The 17,614-nt window shown below is 36.8% G+C and overlaps 2 protein-coding genes across 4 annotated transcripts; one reads left to right on the top strand and one right to left on the bottom strand.

The window, feature by feature from the left end:
- Nucleotides 1-4,690: 4,690 nt before the first annotated feature.
- Nucleotides 4,691-6,682, top strand: oxt (oxytocin; the record flags this gene model as incomplete). The annotated part of the gene is made up of 3 exons (XM_083532166.1): nt 4,691-4,810; nt 5,339-5,543; nt 6,512-6,682. 3 exons carry the CDS (start codon nt 4,691-4,693, stop codon nt 6,637-6,639), a joined length of 453 nt encoding a protein of 150 aa, XP_083388292.1. The 3' UTR covers nt 6,640-6,682.
- A 631-nt stretch (nt 6,683-7,313) lies between these two features.
- thnsl2 (threonine synthase-like 2) lies at nt 7,314-15,808 on the bottom strand. Of its 3 annotated transcripts, none has more exons than XM_083531074.1 (9): nt 15,635-15,808; nt 12,799-13,040; nt 12,528-12,722; nt 12,251-12,403; nt 11,143-11,379; nt 9,613-9,761; nt 9,415-9,540; nt 8,271-8,425; nt 7,314-8,082 (listed from the first exon to the last, which is right to left on the bottom strand). In XM_083531074.1, the coding sequence occupies exons 2-9, from the start codon at nt 13,019-13,021 to the stop codon at nt 7,866-7,868; spliced, it is 1,455 nt and encodes a 484-aa protein (XP_083387200.1). In that variant the 5' UTR covers nt 13,022-13,040; nt 15,635-15,808; the 3' UTR covers nt 7,314-7,865. The 3 variants fall into 3 exon arrangements, with proteins under 3 accessions (XP_083387200.1, XP_083387201.1, XP_083387202.1); XM_083531075.1 differs by having other exon boundaries at nt 12,799-12,957; nt 15,635-15,782; XM_083531076.1 differs by having other exon boundaries at nt 12,528-12,696; nt 12,799-12,957; nt 15,635-15,765.
- Nucleotides 15,809-17,614: the final 1,806 nt, after the last annotated feature.

The raw sequence follows: 17,614 nt of genomic DNA, 5'->3' as shown, positions 1-17,614 counted from the left end.
CATCTGCTGCCCGTGAGCGACTTTTTAGCCATTTGAATAAAAATATAGCTACTATTTAAGACTGAGTTCCATGTTGTGTTGATCTTGTTTACTGAAGTGTTGAGGTGTACAATTTATTTTAGTAAATGAAACCTCACAAATGAACAGGTTTTGGCTTTTTACATACACATGTCTTGGTTTTGAGGACTAGTGCATCTTTGACCCTACGTTCAATACAAGTCAATTACTCAAGTACTGTTCAAATCAGATACTCATGAGACTTTTACTCAAGTCATATTTGAATTGATTTTTTAACTTGTAATGAAGTAAGTTTTGCAGTAAGTTATCTATACTTTTACTTAAGTATGATTTTCAGCCAATCTTTACACCTCTGATTACAAAACAGCCTACAAAACAGCATCAATTCTTCTAGGCACACAGTTTTTGAAGGAACCCGGCGAGTAGGTTGTTCCAAACATCTTGGAGATCTAACCACAAATCTTTTGTGGATGTAGGCTGCCTCAAATCCTTCTGTCTCTTCAAGTAATACCAGACAAACTCAGGACCCTGTGGGAGCCCAAACTGTTACTTTAAGGACTCCTTGTTCTTCTCTACAGTGAAAATAAGCTCTTAATGGCAATGCTGCAGAATACATTTGCAACCAATCAGATGCCTCTCTGATGATGTTGCATTATGGATAAGTATCTTCCTGTATTTCTCAGCATTAAGGACACTTTAAATCCTGACCAAACATCAAGCTTCATTTGCAGAAATACAGACCCCAACTTTCAAGGAACCTCCACCATGCTACACTGTTGCCTGCAGACACTCATTATTGCACCGATCTCCAGATCTTTGGCAAACAACTTCTTGCTACTGCCAAATATTTTTATATTTTGACCATAGCAATTGCAGCCATTTTTCTGAATCCCAATTCCTATGTTTTTGTGCATAGTTGAGTCACTTAGCAACTCTTCCATGAAGAAAACTTCTGGCCTGCCTTTTCTGGATATTATATATATCTGGGGCTCACTGGTTTTCTGCCAGTTCTTTACTGATGGCACTGCTGGACATCTTCGGATGTCTAAGGGAAGTTAGATTGATGTGTCTTTTATGATTTAGTGCTTTATAATTAATCTAAGTGATTAAGTAATTTAGTATATTGCGCTGTGGGGGTTCATACACTACATTCATCAGTCTATACCAACATACGTGGTATTTGACATATTGTATCGTTAATTATTCTTCCATCTAGTCATTTGATTTCTTTTTTGTCATATCATTTCATACTCACAAAGTCTGGCTGTTTGATTGTGTCCGCTGAAGTCTTAGATTGATATTCTTGGCTGACTGGGGTCCACGTGAGCTTTTGCTTTTAAAGCCCCAAGTTTTGACATATTGTGCATTTTGAGATGCTTTTCTGCTTACTGAGATTGTGAATAATGGTTGTTTGAGTTAAAATAGCTTTTCTAAAAACCAGTCTGTTCATTCTTCTTTAAGGCATTTTTTTTTGTTTTGCACTTTTAAAATCCAATAGCAGAAAACATTTTATTTACTCTAAACTGGCCTGTATAGCACTAACAACTGTGCCACAGCCAAAGTCATTCTGATATTTTATAGTGTTTTGTTGAAAAAACAGCCCTCACTTGATATTATAGGTACATATGGAGGTTGATATCGCAGAAATGACACCATCAAAATCCACAATGACTTAGGCAACCAGATTCTCTGTAATTATTTTAATTCATGAAATATATTCACCACTACACCTTAATTAGTGACAAAATATTAAAGAGCAGGAAGAGAAGGACACTCGTTGACCTAAGAACAATCTGTTCTGAAAATGTATTAGCCAATTTGCCTTCTGATTTAATTCATTAATATCATGTATTTTGGGACTTTTAAAATCTGAATGAATATGAGACATAAAAAAAGTTAACCCTTGATGACCTTCACCTACTTTGGCTAAGATAGCCTACCCTATTGCTTACTGATTTCATATATCTAAGCTAAGTTTTGTTTAAAAAGTGGAAGTATATCTTCAGAAAGTGCTTACAGTTTCACACTGCTCAACTTAGTGGTTATTAACAGCTAACATAATGTCCCCAGAAGCGGAAAAAAGACCATTTGTTTACTGTTACGCTATGGTTTATAAAATATTATAACCACATATATGCAAAGTGTATTGGGTAAAGCTTTAACATGAATATTCTTTTTTAAAATTCTTTTTTTTTCTATGATTCTTTGACTCAGAAATTGTGTATTGGAATTTTTTAGTACTTTGGTGTAAGTCCTTGGGATGTTTTACTGTCGGTTGTGTGTACAGACAGGTAGCAGAATAATATCTAAGTAAAATGTTGTACCACTATGAGCTAGAATCATCCTCATTTGCAGGATTCTACAAGTATCTATACACAGAAAAATCAAGGTACAGGAATTTACCTAAAAAAGAACAAATGCGTTGTACTCTTTTATGCTAGCGATGTACCTCTGAGCATTGGTACATTTTTGTAACTTCTTTTTTGTACCTCAAAAAGAATCTATATGCACCTATAGTGATAGAAATGTACCTTTGTGTCCTGGTATGGTTAAAAATTACATCCTGAAATTGTTCAATAGAATTTCACTGATGTTCTGTTGAACTGATTTGTAAAAAAAAAAAAAAGTACACATATTTAATGCATAAATATTCTTTCAGAGCAGGGGTCTTTAATCTTTTCCAGGAAGGGCCAGTGTGGGATAGTCATTGAAAATTAAGATCATTAGATTTGAACAGGTAGAATTTGGTGTGGACTTGCTTGGTTGGAATAAAAACCTGCACCCACACTGGACCTTTCTGGAAAAGATTGGAGACCCCTGTTTTAGAGTTACAAACAATAAGGTACAAACATGTGTCGATGCTCAGAGGTACATTGCTTTACACTGCTTGGGTACAGATGTAACGACAAGGCATTTGTACCCTGTTTACATCTTGATTTTTGTGTGTAGAACTGTTCTGGATCACAATTCTTCCAAAAAAATTGTACTTTGAGTTGAGGTTTTGATGATTCTGGTGGAGTGTCCTGTCTAAAACATTTTCCAGTTTTTAAAAGTGTTCAAAGGGACACGTGGACCAAAACCATGGAGCAAAATTTATCCACACAACATTGACAGCATGTTACAAATTATGTAATTGGATTCATATAATTATTTAATTAGATTATTTAATTAGGGTTGTTATGTATAAATTATAATATTTATATAGTGTGTTAGATGTCACATAACAGGATCATAAGTATTCTCTCTATAACATTTTTACATTTCACGTATTTCTGTCGTCTACTTGATGTACAGAACAAAGTTCTGGTTGATGTAAACTCTTTTTCCATTTCTATTCTTTTTATTAATTTTTTTTGTTCCAAACTGACAAAAAAAAAAGCATTTCACTGCACTCTTACTTTGTCTGATTTGACCCTGTTTGTTTTTTGTATTTATGTATTTTAAAAGATGTGACGAGGATGGACAAGATTAGAAATGAGTTTATTAGAGGGACAGCGCATGTAGGATGTTTTGGTGACAAGGTGAGGGAGGTGAGATTGAGATGGTTTGGACATGTGCAAAGGAGGGACATGAATTATATTGGTAGAAGAATGCTGAGGATGGAGCCACCAGGTAGGAGAAAAAGAGGAAGGCCAAGGAGGAGGTTCATGGATGTGGTGAGGGAAGACATGCAGGTAGTTGGTGTGAAAGAGGCAGATGTAGAGGACAGGGTGGTATGGAGACGGATGATCCGCTGTGGCGACCCCTAATGGGAGCAGCCGAAAGAAGAAGAAGAATGTATTTTAAAAGATACATGAAAAGTTTGCTGTAATTTCTCCAAATAGAGTTTAGGCTGAGGGTATGCCAAGTTTGCAACTTAGTAAATTGATGTTTATTTATTCATTGATAGAGATTTTAAAGCGCTTTTGTATATTGCTCTGGATAAGGGTGTCTGCTAAATGCCATAAATGTAACTGTAAATGACCAAATAAATATATGAAAAAAGAATTTTTAAACATCATTTATAATGGTCGAGGCATGACCAGGCTTTTTTCTTTGCGTCAATTGAGCAAGCCCCCCAACTTTTGAATAAGTTATAATAAAGAAAGTGTATGTTGTTTTTTTATCTCTAGAAGATTTGTATGAATAATTTGCTCACTTACCCAGTTAAATGTTTCAGTACTAAAATCTATGCAATAAACCAAACACCCCTGTAAAAATATTCTTTCTATCTAAGTTGGGGCAGAAATCTGATTCTGTAATCTAATGCACCATCACAGCCTGAGCACTAATGACTCACATCCTTGTTCGTGGATCACTAAGTGACCAGTGCTCTGCCCTAATCAGGTCACACAATTAATATGTGGCCAATTATGATTATTTGCGTGTAATAGATAATGATGCAATAATATCACGTTTTAAAAGGAACTTAAGGGTATATAAAGAAAATTCTTACAGCTCACAGAGGAACAGCTACTGCAGCTAGTGAAGCTACCAAACCTACTGTTTTTTTTTTTCTTAACATCAGCCTTGACGAAGTAAGTCTTGTAAATATTGGTGCTTTTTCTTAATAAAGCAAATAATATTTAGATAATCAGTCCAGAGTTTGACTTTAGGTTTGTTTGACAATGTATGTATGATTTGTTGCATTGTTCCAACTTAATATCCTTTTGAATTTCTTTTTCACACAGAGATGTCTGGAGCACCACTTACTATCTTCTGCATGCTGTGTCTGCTGTCCATTTGTACAGCCTGCTACATCTCTAACTGTCCAATTGGTGGCAAAAGAGCAGTACAGGACATCCCTCGACAGGTTTTCACGTTTTCAATACTTTTATTATAATAAATCATAGCATTAGTAGAAATTATTCATTATGTGATCTGAATGCAATAAATCAGGAAAAACACATGAGGCAGAAGTGATTTTCATTCATTAAAGAAAATGTCATTGTTAATACCTTTATAGTTAATACTGTTGAACATCCAAGTGTGCAAATAAATACTAAGGTAACTAATAGAATTTAAAAGAAAAAAAAATCCTCATTATTGAATTTGATGACAAGAAGAAATATATTCTCCAAAATATATATATTTTTTATTAAGATATATTTTTTTGAAAGATTTGTGTTTGTGTTTTTACTCATAACTGGCACCTTTACTGTAGCTTAAAAAGTATATATTTTTACTGACAAATGTGTGTCTTTGAGACAATATCTATTGTAAAGATTATATAAATACAATGAAATTGTAAAACTGAAAAACCGTATAAGCAAACATGAATTTTCAGACTAAGACTGGTTTAGAGATAATTATATGAACATGTGGAATTGTCTGTGTTCAGTGTATGGCATGTGGTCCTGAAGATAAGGGTCGATGCTTTGGTCCCAATATCTGCTGCGGAGAGGAAATGGGCTGCATGGTGGGAACTCTGGAGGCAATGCGCTGCATGGAGGAAGACTACGTGCCTTCTCCATGTGAGACTGGAGGAAAACCATGTGGCTCTGTGGCAGGACGCTGTGCCGCACCAGGAGTCTGCTGTGACTCAGGTCAGCTGCTGTTGTCCGTCGCAACGTAGACAAATAACATGAATTTGGAAAAAAATTGTATATAAGTAAAATGCCTAGGATTAATAATCTTCAAATTACTCCATAATCATTTTATTTGATAATTTAGCAGTTTAACTGTAAAAATGACAAAAACCTAATACCTAAAACCAACAGTTATTTTTGCATCAGTGCTGAAATACACATACTTTACATTTAATCTATACATTTCTAAATATAAATAACAGACAGACAGACAGACAGACAGACAGACAGACAGACATACAGACAGGCAGGCAGGCAGGCAGGCAGACAGATAGATAGATAGAAAATGTAATTTCTATTTATATTCTCGACATATGCAAAAGTTTGTGGAAACCTGACCATAAAATTTATGTGCACTTATCTGACCATTCCATTCCCCATTTAGTCCCCATTTGCTGTCATAATAACATCTATTTTTCTGTAAAGATGTTTTTGATTTGTACTTCAGCCACAAGGCCACTCAAGATCTTCTACTCCAGCGCATGTAAAGCATATTTTCACAAATGCTGAAACAGGTTGAAGTTTGTAGTTCAACTGAATGGAAATTTAATGTTACAGTATTCACATCCTATACAATTGTGTGCCTCCAATTTTGTGGTAACAGTTTGGTTAAAAATCCCCATATACCTGCAAAAATCAGGTGTCTCAATACATTTGCCCATAGTGTGGATATTTATATAAATAGGTTAACATAAATAAATTAGAAGCTGATTTGCTAACAAACTGAATATTTTTATCTGTTATCTGGTTGGAACTTTTGAGGCCTTTTAAACAATAAATGTTTAGTTATAGAAACAATATTATCTTCAGATTTACATTACAGCTGATTTTTTTTTTTTAACTAAATACATTGCTAACTTTCTTTTCCTAACTGTTTATATATTTTCTATGACAATTAACGCAAATATGTTTGATGTGTGAAACAGAGAGCTGCACCACTGATCACTCATGTCTGGAAGGAGAAGGTGAAGCATCCTCTCACAACCTACCTGCCAGTGGCAAAGACCTCCTTCTGAAGCTTCTTCATTGGACAAACTACAGACCTTACCAATGAGCTGTCCAAGCAGGGATTACATTGTTCTCTTTAGGAGGAGCCAAACACCAGCCAAACCGTCACATGACCTTGTGAAGTTTTTAAAGTTGGAATACTGATTTAGAATGTAAACAGATACGAATATCGGTCATGTATTTTAATAATTGTAATTGATTTTGTTTTTCTGCAGTAATAAAAAATAAATCACTTTATGTGGTGCTTGAACACTTTAACAGGACTTTGTTTACTTTGTGTATTGAGGTGTTTTATTACTATATCAAAAAATCTGATTAAGTGTTTGTGAACAAATCAAAACAAATCAAATACACCGTTGACAATGTGACAAATAGAACCACAAATTTGAAAATCAGTGAGCTTCAGTATTTTTCTGTAGTATTGCAATCAGTTCAATAGGAATATCAAGAATATTGAACAGGCGTAAAAAAGTCGCAGTCAACAAAAACACACACACACACACACACACACACACACACACACACACACACACACACACACACAGGAGACATGTATAGCATTGCTGAAAAAAAGCACATTTAAATAACTGAAAATATTTATTGAATAACAAAGTCTATAATCAGAAACAAATCTGAAAAGTTTTTGCGAACATTTTTGACAATTCACATGAAATAAAAAAGATTTTTTCTTGTTAAATAATCCACATACACGAGTCAGACTCCAATACAAGGCTTTTATTTTCTAACATCTCAATTAAATTTTATTTTAAGTGATTTACAAGTAAGTAAGAAGTAAGTTTTTCACTTGAACTTTTTCAGTTGCATTCACTTGAACTTGGAAACCCAAACCTGTTCCAGCATGGAGCCCCTGTGCACAAAGATCTTGAGTGGCTTGCTATAGAGCTCTGATCTCAACACTACTGCAGCTTTAGGATGAATTGGAACACTGACTGCACCCCAGGCCTCCTCACCTTACCCACATCAGTACCTGGCTTTACTAACACCCTTGTGGCCGATGAACACAAATGTCCGAAAGCACATTCTTAATTCTACTGGAACATCTTCCCAGAAAAGTAGAGGGAATTATGAGTGAATTGGAACTAAATGTGGAATGAGATGCTCAGAAAGCACATACCATGAACAGGTGTCTGCAAACTTTTGGCAAATTAGTGTATTTAAAATTGTGAAATCTTTTATAGTAATAATAAATGTGCTTTAATAAACACAAACCTCAGGAATTGAAACTCACTACCTTCCAGGCACTAAAAACAGTTAATGTGTATAAAACAGCATGCCATGTTGCCGTGCAAAACCGATAGCCTCGATACGCTCTCTTAATGCCATTTCCCAGTTCTCGCTTTGCTCCAAATGTGTAAAACGTGTCTCCATCTTTTCCAGCCGCCTCACTGTTTCAGGGAGGTCGATAGTCAGGCCTGCTTTCTGTACCACTTCGGGAAACTTGGCTGGGGATGCTGTCGCAATGCAACACCTAGAGAAAGGCATGGACAATTTCTTTCAAAACAGTCATTAGATTTTTACTGAACTGTGTTTACTCGTATGACTCTGTGTTTGACTTTGGTGTGATGTGTTTGCGTCCAATGATGAGGAGTAATACAAGTAAATACAAAGCTTATGTGTGAAAGGGGGGTTGTGTGTGTGTGTGTGTGTGTGTGAGACCTATTCTTCCCAGTGCGCACAGGACAGTGGTAGTGATGCCAGACTCCCACAGCTGTATGAGGGCACACCAAATACTGATTTTCCTCCCAGCATCTCTTCATGGCCTCAATGATCCCTTCATCAGACACCGAACCTGAACACATGATCGAAACCAACTACCCAAACAAAAGATTTTTTTTTTTTAGCCATGTCGATTTTAGGGCCCTAATTAGATTCACTTTTCTCTATCACCTGAAGGCTAATATTCCCTAGCAAACCTAGCTGCTGGTTTAACAATATAAGTTACCTTAATGGTTATTAGCTTCCTCAAAACCATGACTATTAATTTTAATTACACACAAAATAATTAGCCCAACATCTGCTAATGTCTACACAAACCTGCCAATTGTTTATTATTATACACAGTACTAGTAACCTTGCTTGTAACCTTGGCTACTGCTTTACATAATATAATTACCAGATACATGTTTGCCAACTTGCTAGTAACCCTCACTTTTACATAAAATAACAGTATGCTTAATGTCAGCTAACATGCTACTAACATTGGCTACTCTTTTATATAAGTTAGCCCAACGTTAGCTACGTTGCTCTAAACATTGGCTGCTTTACATAATTAAAAGATTTAGCCTAATGTCATCTGGCTTGCAAGTAACCCTGACTTTGGCTTTACATAATATAACAGTATGCTTAATATCAGCTAACTTGCTAGTAACCTTGGCTAATATTTTATATACTATAAAAAATGTGCCTAATATTATGTGGGTTTCTGCAAACCTGAAGTACTGCTTTAACATAATATAATCACTAGCCTAGTGTTTGCTAGCTTGCTAGTAACCCTGAGTTTTGCTTTACATAATATAGCCAAATATACTCTAGGATGCTATTAACTTTGGCCACTGATTTACATAATTATGTGTTAGGTTTTTGTTAGCTAGTTGGCCTGCATAGTTGATCACTGATCTGCAAATTCTCCACTTGGAAAAAGGTAGAGAACTCCGGAGAACCAATAAGACTGCAGCTTTTAAAAACCTGAAGCTTGTGGCCAGTGTACAAACGCTGTCAAGATGCTTTGTATTGCACAGCTATTTATTTTAAAAGAGATAAGAAATAAATAAAAAAAATCTGTATAACACTATACACAGACCTTTTTGTGGAGTGTTTCAGGTAGACAGAGTGTGTGAGTGTCCTGAAACTGCTCCATCATCTTCTTTACCAAAGCGCCATTATTTCCAGATAAGAGCCAGAACACACGCTCTATGTTATAAGGATCCTAAAAACAGGTCATAATTACACACATGCTTTGTGGATGAGAACATATACTGGAAGAAAAAATGTGAAGCACCTGGATATCAATGGCCGGAGCCAGAGTTTGCTTGACGCTGTCAGCCATTGAGAAATCTCCACTCTGAACTGCACGGTGCACCACATCATTAGAGTTCACCATGGCCACAAGGTGCAGAGGAACCCCCATCTGCTTAACGATGCATCCAGCTACAATCCACCAACACACACACACACACACACACACACACACACACACACACAATTGCTAAATGCAAATTAAACAGGACCTATTATTATACATTATTTCAGACTTGAATTGAGGGATTTAGAGGCATTATCAAACCTTTTGAAACTACTGACCCATGTGCTATTGTCAAGATTATATTTACCCTGTGTTGATCTAAAACCTACAAAGAGCCAGCTGATAAAGATCTAAAGTCTAAAAATAGACTAAATGGGTCCGTAATACAAATAATAGCACTAACGTTTCACCTGCCTATATTTAAAGGATTATAAAGAATGATCACACGGCTTATTCAGCGTTGGAGCACAATATAGTAGAGCCGCATAGTATATAGAAGACATGCAGTAGTTGAGCCATTTATTTTAAAGAAAGAGCCATAAATGTGTTCTTTAAGAGAAACATTTGTTCACTGAAACTGGACCACTGAAGGTTATAAAAAAATAAAAATAAAAAAAAAGGTCAGGCCATGTTGTTACAAACTGTCCAGTTTTTAGGAGCCTTCTTTTAAGCTCACTGATGTGAAATGCAAAAGTGGTCCTTCTCTGTTGTCTTCTATCAACCTCAATGTTGCACATTTAGAGATGCTTTTCTGCTCAACATGGCTCTAACCCGTGGTTATTTGAGTTACTAATAAACCACAAGTGCAGTAATAAACTATCAAACATACTGTAACTAGCAAGCAAACATTCTGAGGGAATAATTTACAGAGTTCACAGAGATATTTTAATGCATCAAATGGCCACACTGCTGCCATACAATACAATGCAATACAAATAGTAAAAACATTATAAATAGTTAAAATATCTTGAATGGAGTCAATTTATCTAGTATTTATTATTACAAAATTGCAATAAATCTAATATCGGATTATGAAACCTTTTTCTGAACATTATTACTCATTTCAAGCTTTTCTTGTTCTTTTGGCAGTTCTTTTTTTATGAGCAAAATGACCTAATAATAATCTTTAATATTTGATATAATTTAAAATATTATAGGAAATACGGTAATAGATACACTGATTTATTGCAATGCTGTAAACAAATAGTGTATAAGGCTCTTTCAGTGACATGAAGACATTAATTCAGGTACAGATAAAATACTTGCACTTAATTCTGGTATCCGAGATGAGTCTGGTGTAGTAAATTTTCCCAAAAGGTATTTTATTCCATCTTACATAATGTACCTCAGGGTTTGTAACTGTTTGTGTATGTTGGTAACCTATCAACAGATGCTGCCCACCTTATAAGTGCTTTCTTCTTAGGCTTCTGTTTCATGCCTCTCATTTGACAAAAATAATAATGATCCAGTAAACAAAGTTAGAGATTTAATGCCTGTAGTCTATACCTGTTATATTTCCTGCTCCTCCTGTGGGCACCACTACCTCCAGAGTGGGTAGTACGTCTCCATCCATATCCCCGACTCCACTCAGTTGCAGGTAGGCGTATATAAAATGAGCGAGCTGCACCAGAATGCGTGACCAGTTCACAGAGTTCAGGCTCATCAATCCATATCGCTTCACCAAGTACTGATCGGCGAACAGCTTCCTCAAAGGCACGTCGATTTCATCCGAACTTCCGTCCGCTTTATACGGAGCACATAAACAGAATGAAATAACAATATACAATAAAATAGAAGCCGTCATAGAATTTGAAGGGCTTTTAAAGGTGATGATTGGAATTGTATTGGTTTTAATGGAAACATTCATGGCCCTGTGGGTGTCTACTGGTAATTTGTTGCAATTAATTAGTGGTAAATCTGATGGACCAATAGAACTCTTTTTGAACTTCTATTACATGTCACATAAAATATCTATTGGATAGTATTAGGGACCATTAAGACACCATTAAGCATCCAGACTCCAGTTAGTTTTGATAATTAACAGCTGATGGTTTGCTAAAGCCTTTTTAATGGAAACTATTAGAATTTCAATGGGTTTTTTCAGCAAGGAAAAGTTTGGGTATGGTAACAATGGTAGGTGAGTGCAGATCATGTGGTGGTCATGTGACAGGAATTAAAATTACCTTTCAGTTTTCTGTTGATACAAAGGTCACTGATAATGAGATTGCTAAACGTCATGTAAAACCAATATAATGGAAAAAAAGAACTGCTCAGAATTTTAGATGTTCTCTGTATGTTTTGTAGTTTTCTCCAGGTTATCTAGTTCCCTCCCAAACATGATAGTAGGTGAAACAGCTACATTAAATTGCCCCTAAGAAAATGGAATATATTTCGTAATTGTGTTGTTGGTCACAGCTAATGGTTTGTATTAACGCTCGTAATGAAAACCATTAGAATTTCCTTTTTTTTTTTTTTTTGCAGAGAAAAGCTTGGGATTGGTAGCAATGGCAGGTGAGTGCAGATCATGTGGTGGTCATGTGTCAGGAATTAAAATATCCTTTAGTTTTCTGTTAAATATATATTTTAAGCCAAACAGGGCATAATGGTTAAATACCTGCAAAAACATGGACATTGTCCGCTGTATGTGTGGTCATTTGTCTCTCCTGCACCTGAGTGATTCGTCCACGTGGGAAAACCACCACTATGTCCACGGCACTAAGATCACACACACTGCTGATGGCTGAGCCTCCGGTGTCCCCAGATGTCCCTATATGGAAAGAGAAGTATTTACTTTTTTTATTTAGTAAGAGGTACTGTATATAAAGTGCTCAGATATTATGAGCATGCTCTACTTCAGATATCCTGTTATATGTATTACGTTTTTCACTTACCCACAAGGATGATGGCACGTCGATTGTCCTTGCACAGAAAGTACTCCAGAAAGCGAGTGGTGCAGCTCATGGCCAGATCCTTAAAAGCCAGCGTCTTTCCATGAAACAGCTCCAAAATGGACAAAGAGCCCTTCAGCCGCACCATCTTCACTGCATCTGGCACGGAGAACTTGGACAAAGCACTAGATATGAGGCCTGGAGTGTATAAAAAAAGCGTCAAGAGATTAGAGATGCATTCGGGATGAGCATGAAATAAGAGCATTTGGGTTACCTTCCAAGTCATGTTTTGGGATGAGCTGCTCAGGGATAAAGAGCGAACACACTTCTGACACGAGCTGCTGGTAGGACAGAGAGTACCAAGATCGGAGAGTGGCAGGGGAGATCAAGGGAATCGTCTCAGGCATGAACATACCCCCATCAGGAGCATAGCCTGAGAAGAGAACATCCTGAAAATCCCAACCGTGAACCTCTCCACGGGTGCTGCAGTACTGCATCTCGTTTGGATCTGACAGCCTGAAAAATACCACATGCTATTTTTTTTTAAAAAGCCTGTTCCAAAAAAGAAAATTTCTAATAAAATACATATTTAAACGGTATTTAAATTGAAAATGGCTTTTATTGGCAAGATGTTGAATTGTCATACACATTGCTATCGTTCATCTGTCTACAAAAAATATGACATCTCCATAGTGCATCTTTGTCATATGGCTACATTGCATTCCAAACTCTAAAAAACTTTGGAACTGGAACCTTCTTTCGATTTTTGATGCTAATTCTAATTTTTATGTAAATATTCTCATATCTCCTCATATCTTCTCAAATCTTCTCCTACTTCTTTTTTTTTTATACTTAGACCTTTTACTTAATGCACAATTTCTGAGAGGTCGATGGTGTTTTCATTTCGCTGCAAGTTGTATTCTGCAAATAACTATAATATGTTTGTGACAAATACAAATCTTGAATCATATTGAACAATATTGTACAGAATAAAAAAAACCCAACTCTGAGCAACACATAAGCACTGGGATCACTATACACATCACAAATATTGCAATATGAAGAGATCTAACGGCTTTTACGCAAAAGTTTTTCTTTGTGTTTCATCGAAGGGGGCACCAATTTGGCATTCGAATCTACGGCAATTGAATTTTGTCAAAAATCTGGATACTACAGTCAATTGTAGATGAGAAGCATAGAAAAAAAATATAAGACTAATAGATTGGGATTTGTCAAATTGTGACAATATATATATATATATATATATATATATATATATATATATATATATATATATATATATATATATATATATATATATATATATATATATACAGTGGGTACAGACCCCCTTAAATTTTTCACTCTTTTTTATTTTGCAGCCATTTGCTAAAATCATTTAAGTTCATTTCTTTTCCTCATTAATGTACACATAGCACCCTATATTGACAGAAAAACACAGAATTGTTGACACTGTTGCAGATTTATTAAAAAAGAAAAACTAAAATATCACATGGTCCTAAGTATTCAGACCCTTTGCTCAGTATTTAGTAGAAGCACCCTTTTGATCTAATACAGCCATGAGTCTTTTTGGGAAGGCTGCCACAAGTTTTTCACACCTGGATTCAGGGATCCTCTGCCATTCCTCCTTGCAGATCCTCTCCAGTTCTGTCAAGTTGGACGGTAAACGTTGGATGACAGCTATTTTTAGGTCTCTCCAGAGATGCTCAATTGGGTTTAAGTCATTGCTCTGGCTGGGCCATTCAAGAACAGTCACGGAGTTGTTGTGAAGCCACTCCTTCGTTATTTTAGCTGTGTGCTTAGGGTCATTGTCTTGTTGGAAGGTAAACCTTCAGCCCAGTCTGAGGTCCAAAGCACTCTGGAGAAGGTTTTCGTCCAGGATATCCCTGTGCTTGGCCGCATTCATCTTTCCCTTGATTGCAACCAGTCGTCCTGTCCCTGCAGCTGAAAAACACCCCCACAGCATGATGCTGCCACCACCATGCTTCATTGTTGAGACTGTACTGGACAGGTGATGAGCAGTGCCTGGTTTTCTCCACACATACCGCTTAGAATTAAGGCCAAAAAGTTCTATCTTGGTCTCATCAGACCAGAGAATCTTATTTCTCACCATCTTGGAGAACTCTATGCGGGTTTTTCATGTGTCCTGCACTGAGGAGAGGCTTCCGTCGGGCCACTCTGCCATAAAGCCCCGACTTGTGGAGGGCTGCAGTGATGGTTGACTTTCTACAACTTTCTCCCATCTCCCGACTGCATCTCTGGAGCTCAGCCATAGTGATCTTTGGGTTCTTCTTTACCTCTCTCACCAAGGCTCTTCTCCCCCGATAGCTCAGTTTGGCCAGTTGGCCAGCTCTAGGAAGGGTTCTGGTCGTCCCAAACGTCTTCCATTTGAGGATTATGGAGGCCACTGTGCTCTTAGGAACCTTAAGTGCAGCAAAAAAAATTTTGGAACCTTGGCCAGATCTGTGCCTTGCCACAATTCTGTCTCTGAGCTCTTCAGGCAGTTCCTTTGACCTCATGATTCTCATTTGCTCTGACATGCATTGTGATCTGTAAGGTCTTATATAAACAGGTGTGTGGCTTTCCTAATCAAGTCCAATCAGTATAATCAAAAATTTCTGGACTCAAATGAAGGTGTAGAACCATCTCAAGGATGATCAGAAGAAATGGAGAGCACCTGAGTTAAATATTTGAGTGTCACAGCAAAGGGTCTGAATACTTAGGACCATGTGATATTTCAGTTTTTCTTTTTTAATAAATCTGCAAAAAGGTCAACAATTCTGTGTTTTTCTGTCAGTATGGGGAGCTGTGTGTACATTCATGAGGAAAAAAAATGAACTTAAATGATTTTAGCAAATGGCTGCAATATAACAAAAAGTGAAAAATTTAAGGGGGTCTGAAAACTTTCCGTACCCACTGTATATATATATATATATATATATATATATATATATATATATATATATATATATATATATATATATATATATATATATATATATATATATATCACACTATTTTTGTCAAATGTCACTGATTTATAATAAAAGTTTTGAAATCAGAAAGCCTAGATTGATCTACATACTTACTGCAATGTTACAGAAGCACCTCAGGGACTGCAGCTATCCCCAAAACAGCAATGTCAAACTGTAGTTTACTGTTTTTTAGGCACACTGTTTAACATTAGAGTATGCACTTGTACATGAAGCAGGCATAAAGGGGGACAAAGTAAAGTGTAACACCAGAGCAAAGATCAGAGTGTCAGGAGTAGATCTTCACATTCTGTAGATACTGTGCACCCTGCTGGCAAGAGTGAGAAGAGCAGTAACTTTAGAAGGTCTGGAAGTAAAAAATAGCAGTGGTGGACAAAAGTCACAAGCCATGTCATTGAGTTAAAGTAGAGTTTTGAAGTAAAAGTAGAGATTATTATTATTATTATTATTATTATTATTATTATTATTATTATTATTATTATTATTATTATTATTGGGATCAGGAACACCATGCGCCTTTTAACAGTGAGTGGGCAAGTTCCAGTAGCCTGTCTACCTACCAGCATGTTTTTTTTTTTTTGTAGGTACAGTAGTAGAAAAAGCAAAGAACCCAGAGGAAACCCACACAAACACTGGGAACCTGAACCCAGAATTGTGAAGTGGAGATTCTACTCACTGTGCAATGACTTTATATTTTTAGGGTTAATTGTAATATTATATATATATATATATATATATATATATATATATATATATATATATATATATATATATATATATATATATATATATATATATATACAGTGGGTATGGAAAGTATTCAGACCCCCTTAAATTTTTCACTCTGTTATATTGCAGCCATTTGCTAAAATCATTTAGGTTCATTCTTCTTCCTCATGAATGTACACATAGCACCCCATACTGACAGAAAAACACAGAATTGTTGACATTGTTGCAGATTTATTAAAAAAGAAAAACTGAAATATCACATGGTTCTAAGTATTCAGACCCTTTGCTCAGTATTTAGTAGAAGCCCCCTTTTGATCTAATACAGCCAGGAGTCTTTTTGGGAAAGATGCAACAAGTCTTTCACACCTGGATTTGGGGATCCTCTGCCATTCCTCCTTGCAGGTCCTCTCCAGTTCTGTCAGGTTGGATGGTAAACGTTGGTGGACAGCCATTTTTAGGTCTCTCCAGAGATGCTCAATTGGGTTTAAGTCATTGCTCTGGCTGGGCCATTCAAGAACAGTCACGGAGTTGTTGTGAAGCCACTCCTTCGTTATTTTAGCTGTGTGCTTAGGGTCATTGTCTTGTTGGAAGGTAAACCTTCGGCCCAGTCTGAGGTCCAGAGCACTCTGGAGAAGGTTTTTGTCCAGGATATCCCTGTACTTGGCCGCATTCATTTTTCCCTCGATTGCAACCAGTCGTCCTGTCCCTGCACCTGAAAAACACCCCCACAGCATGATGCTGCCACCACCATGCTTCACTGTTGGGACTGTATTGGACAGGTGATGAGCAGTGCCTGGTTTTCTCCACACATACCGCTTAGAATTAAGGCCAAAAAGTTCTATTTTGGTCTCATCAGAGCAGAGAATCTTATTTCTCACTATCTTGGAGTCCTTCAGGTGTTTTTTAGCAAACTCCATGCGGGCTTTCATGTGTCTTACACTGAGGAGAGGCTTCCGTCGGGCCACTCTGCCATAAAGCCCCGACTGGTGGAGGGCTGCAGTGATGGTTGACTTTCTACAACTTTCTCCCATCTCCTGACTGCATCTCTGGAGCTCAGCCACAGTGATCTTCTTCTTTACCTCTCTCACCAAGGCTCTTCTCCCTGATAGCTCAGTTTGGCCGGACGGCCAGCTCTAGGAAGGGTTCTGGTCATCCCAAACGTCTTCCATTTGAGGATTATGGAGACCACTGTGCTCTTAGGAACCTTAAGTGCAGCAGAAATCTTTTTGTAACCTTGGCCAGATCTGTGCCTTGCCACAATTCTGTCTCTGAGCTTATCAGACAGTTCCTTTGACCTCATGATTCTCATTTGCTCTGACATGCATTGTGATCTGGAAGGTCTTATAT

Source organism: Silurus aristotelis (assembly GCF_946808225.1).
Source record: "Silurus aristotelis genome assembly, chromosome: 26".
Lineage (NCBI taxonomy): Eukaryota > Metazoa > Chordata > Actinopteri > Siluriformes > Siluridae > Silurus > Silurus aristotelis.
Note: the sequence above shows the minus strand (reverse complement) of the source record. Positions and strands in the feature narration are given on the sequence as shown.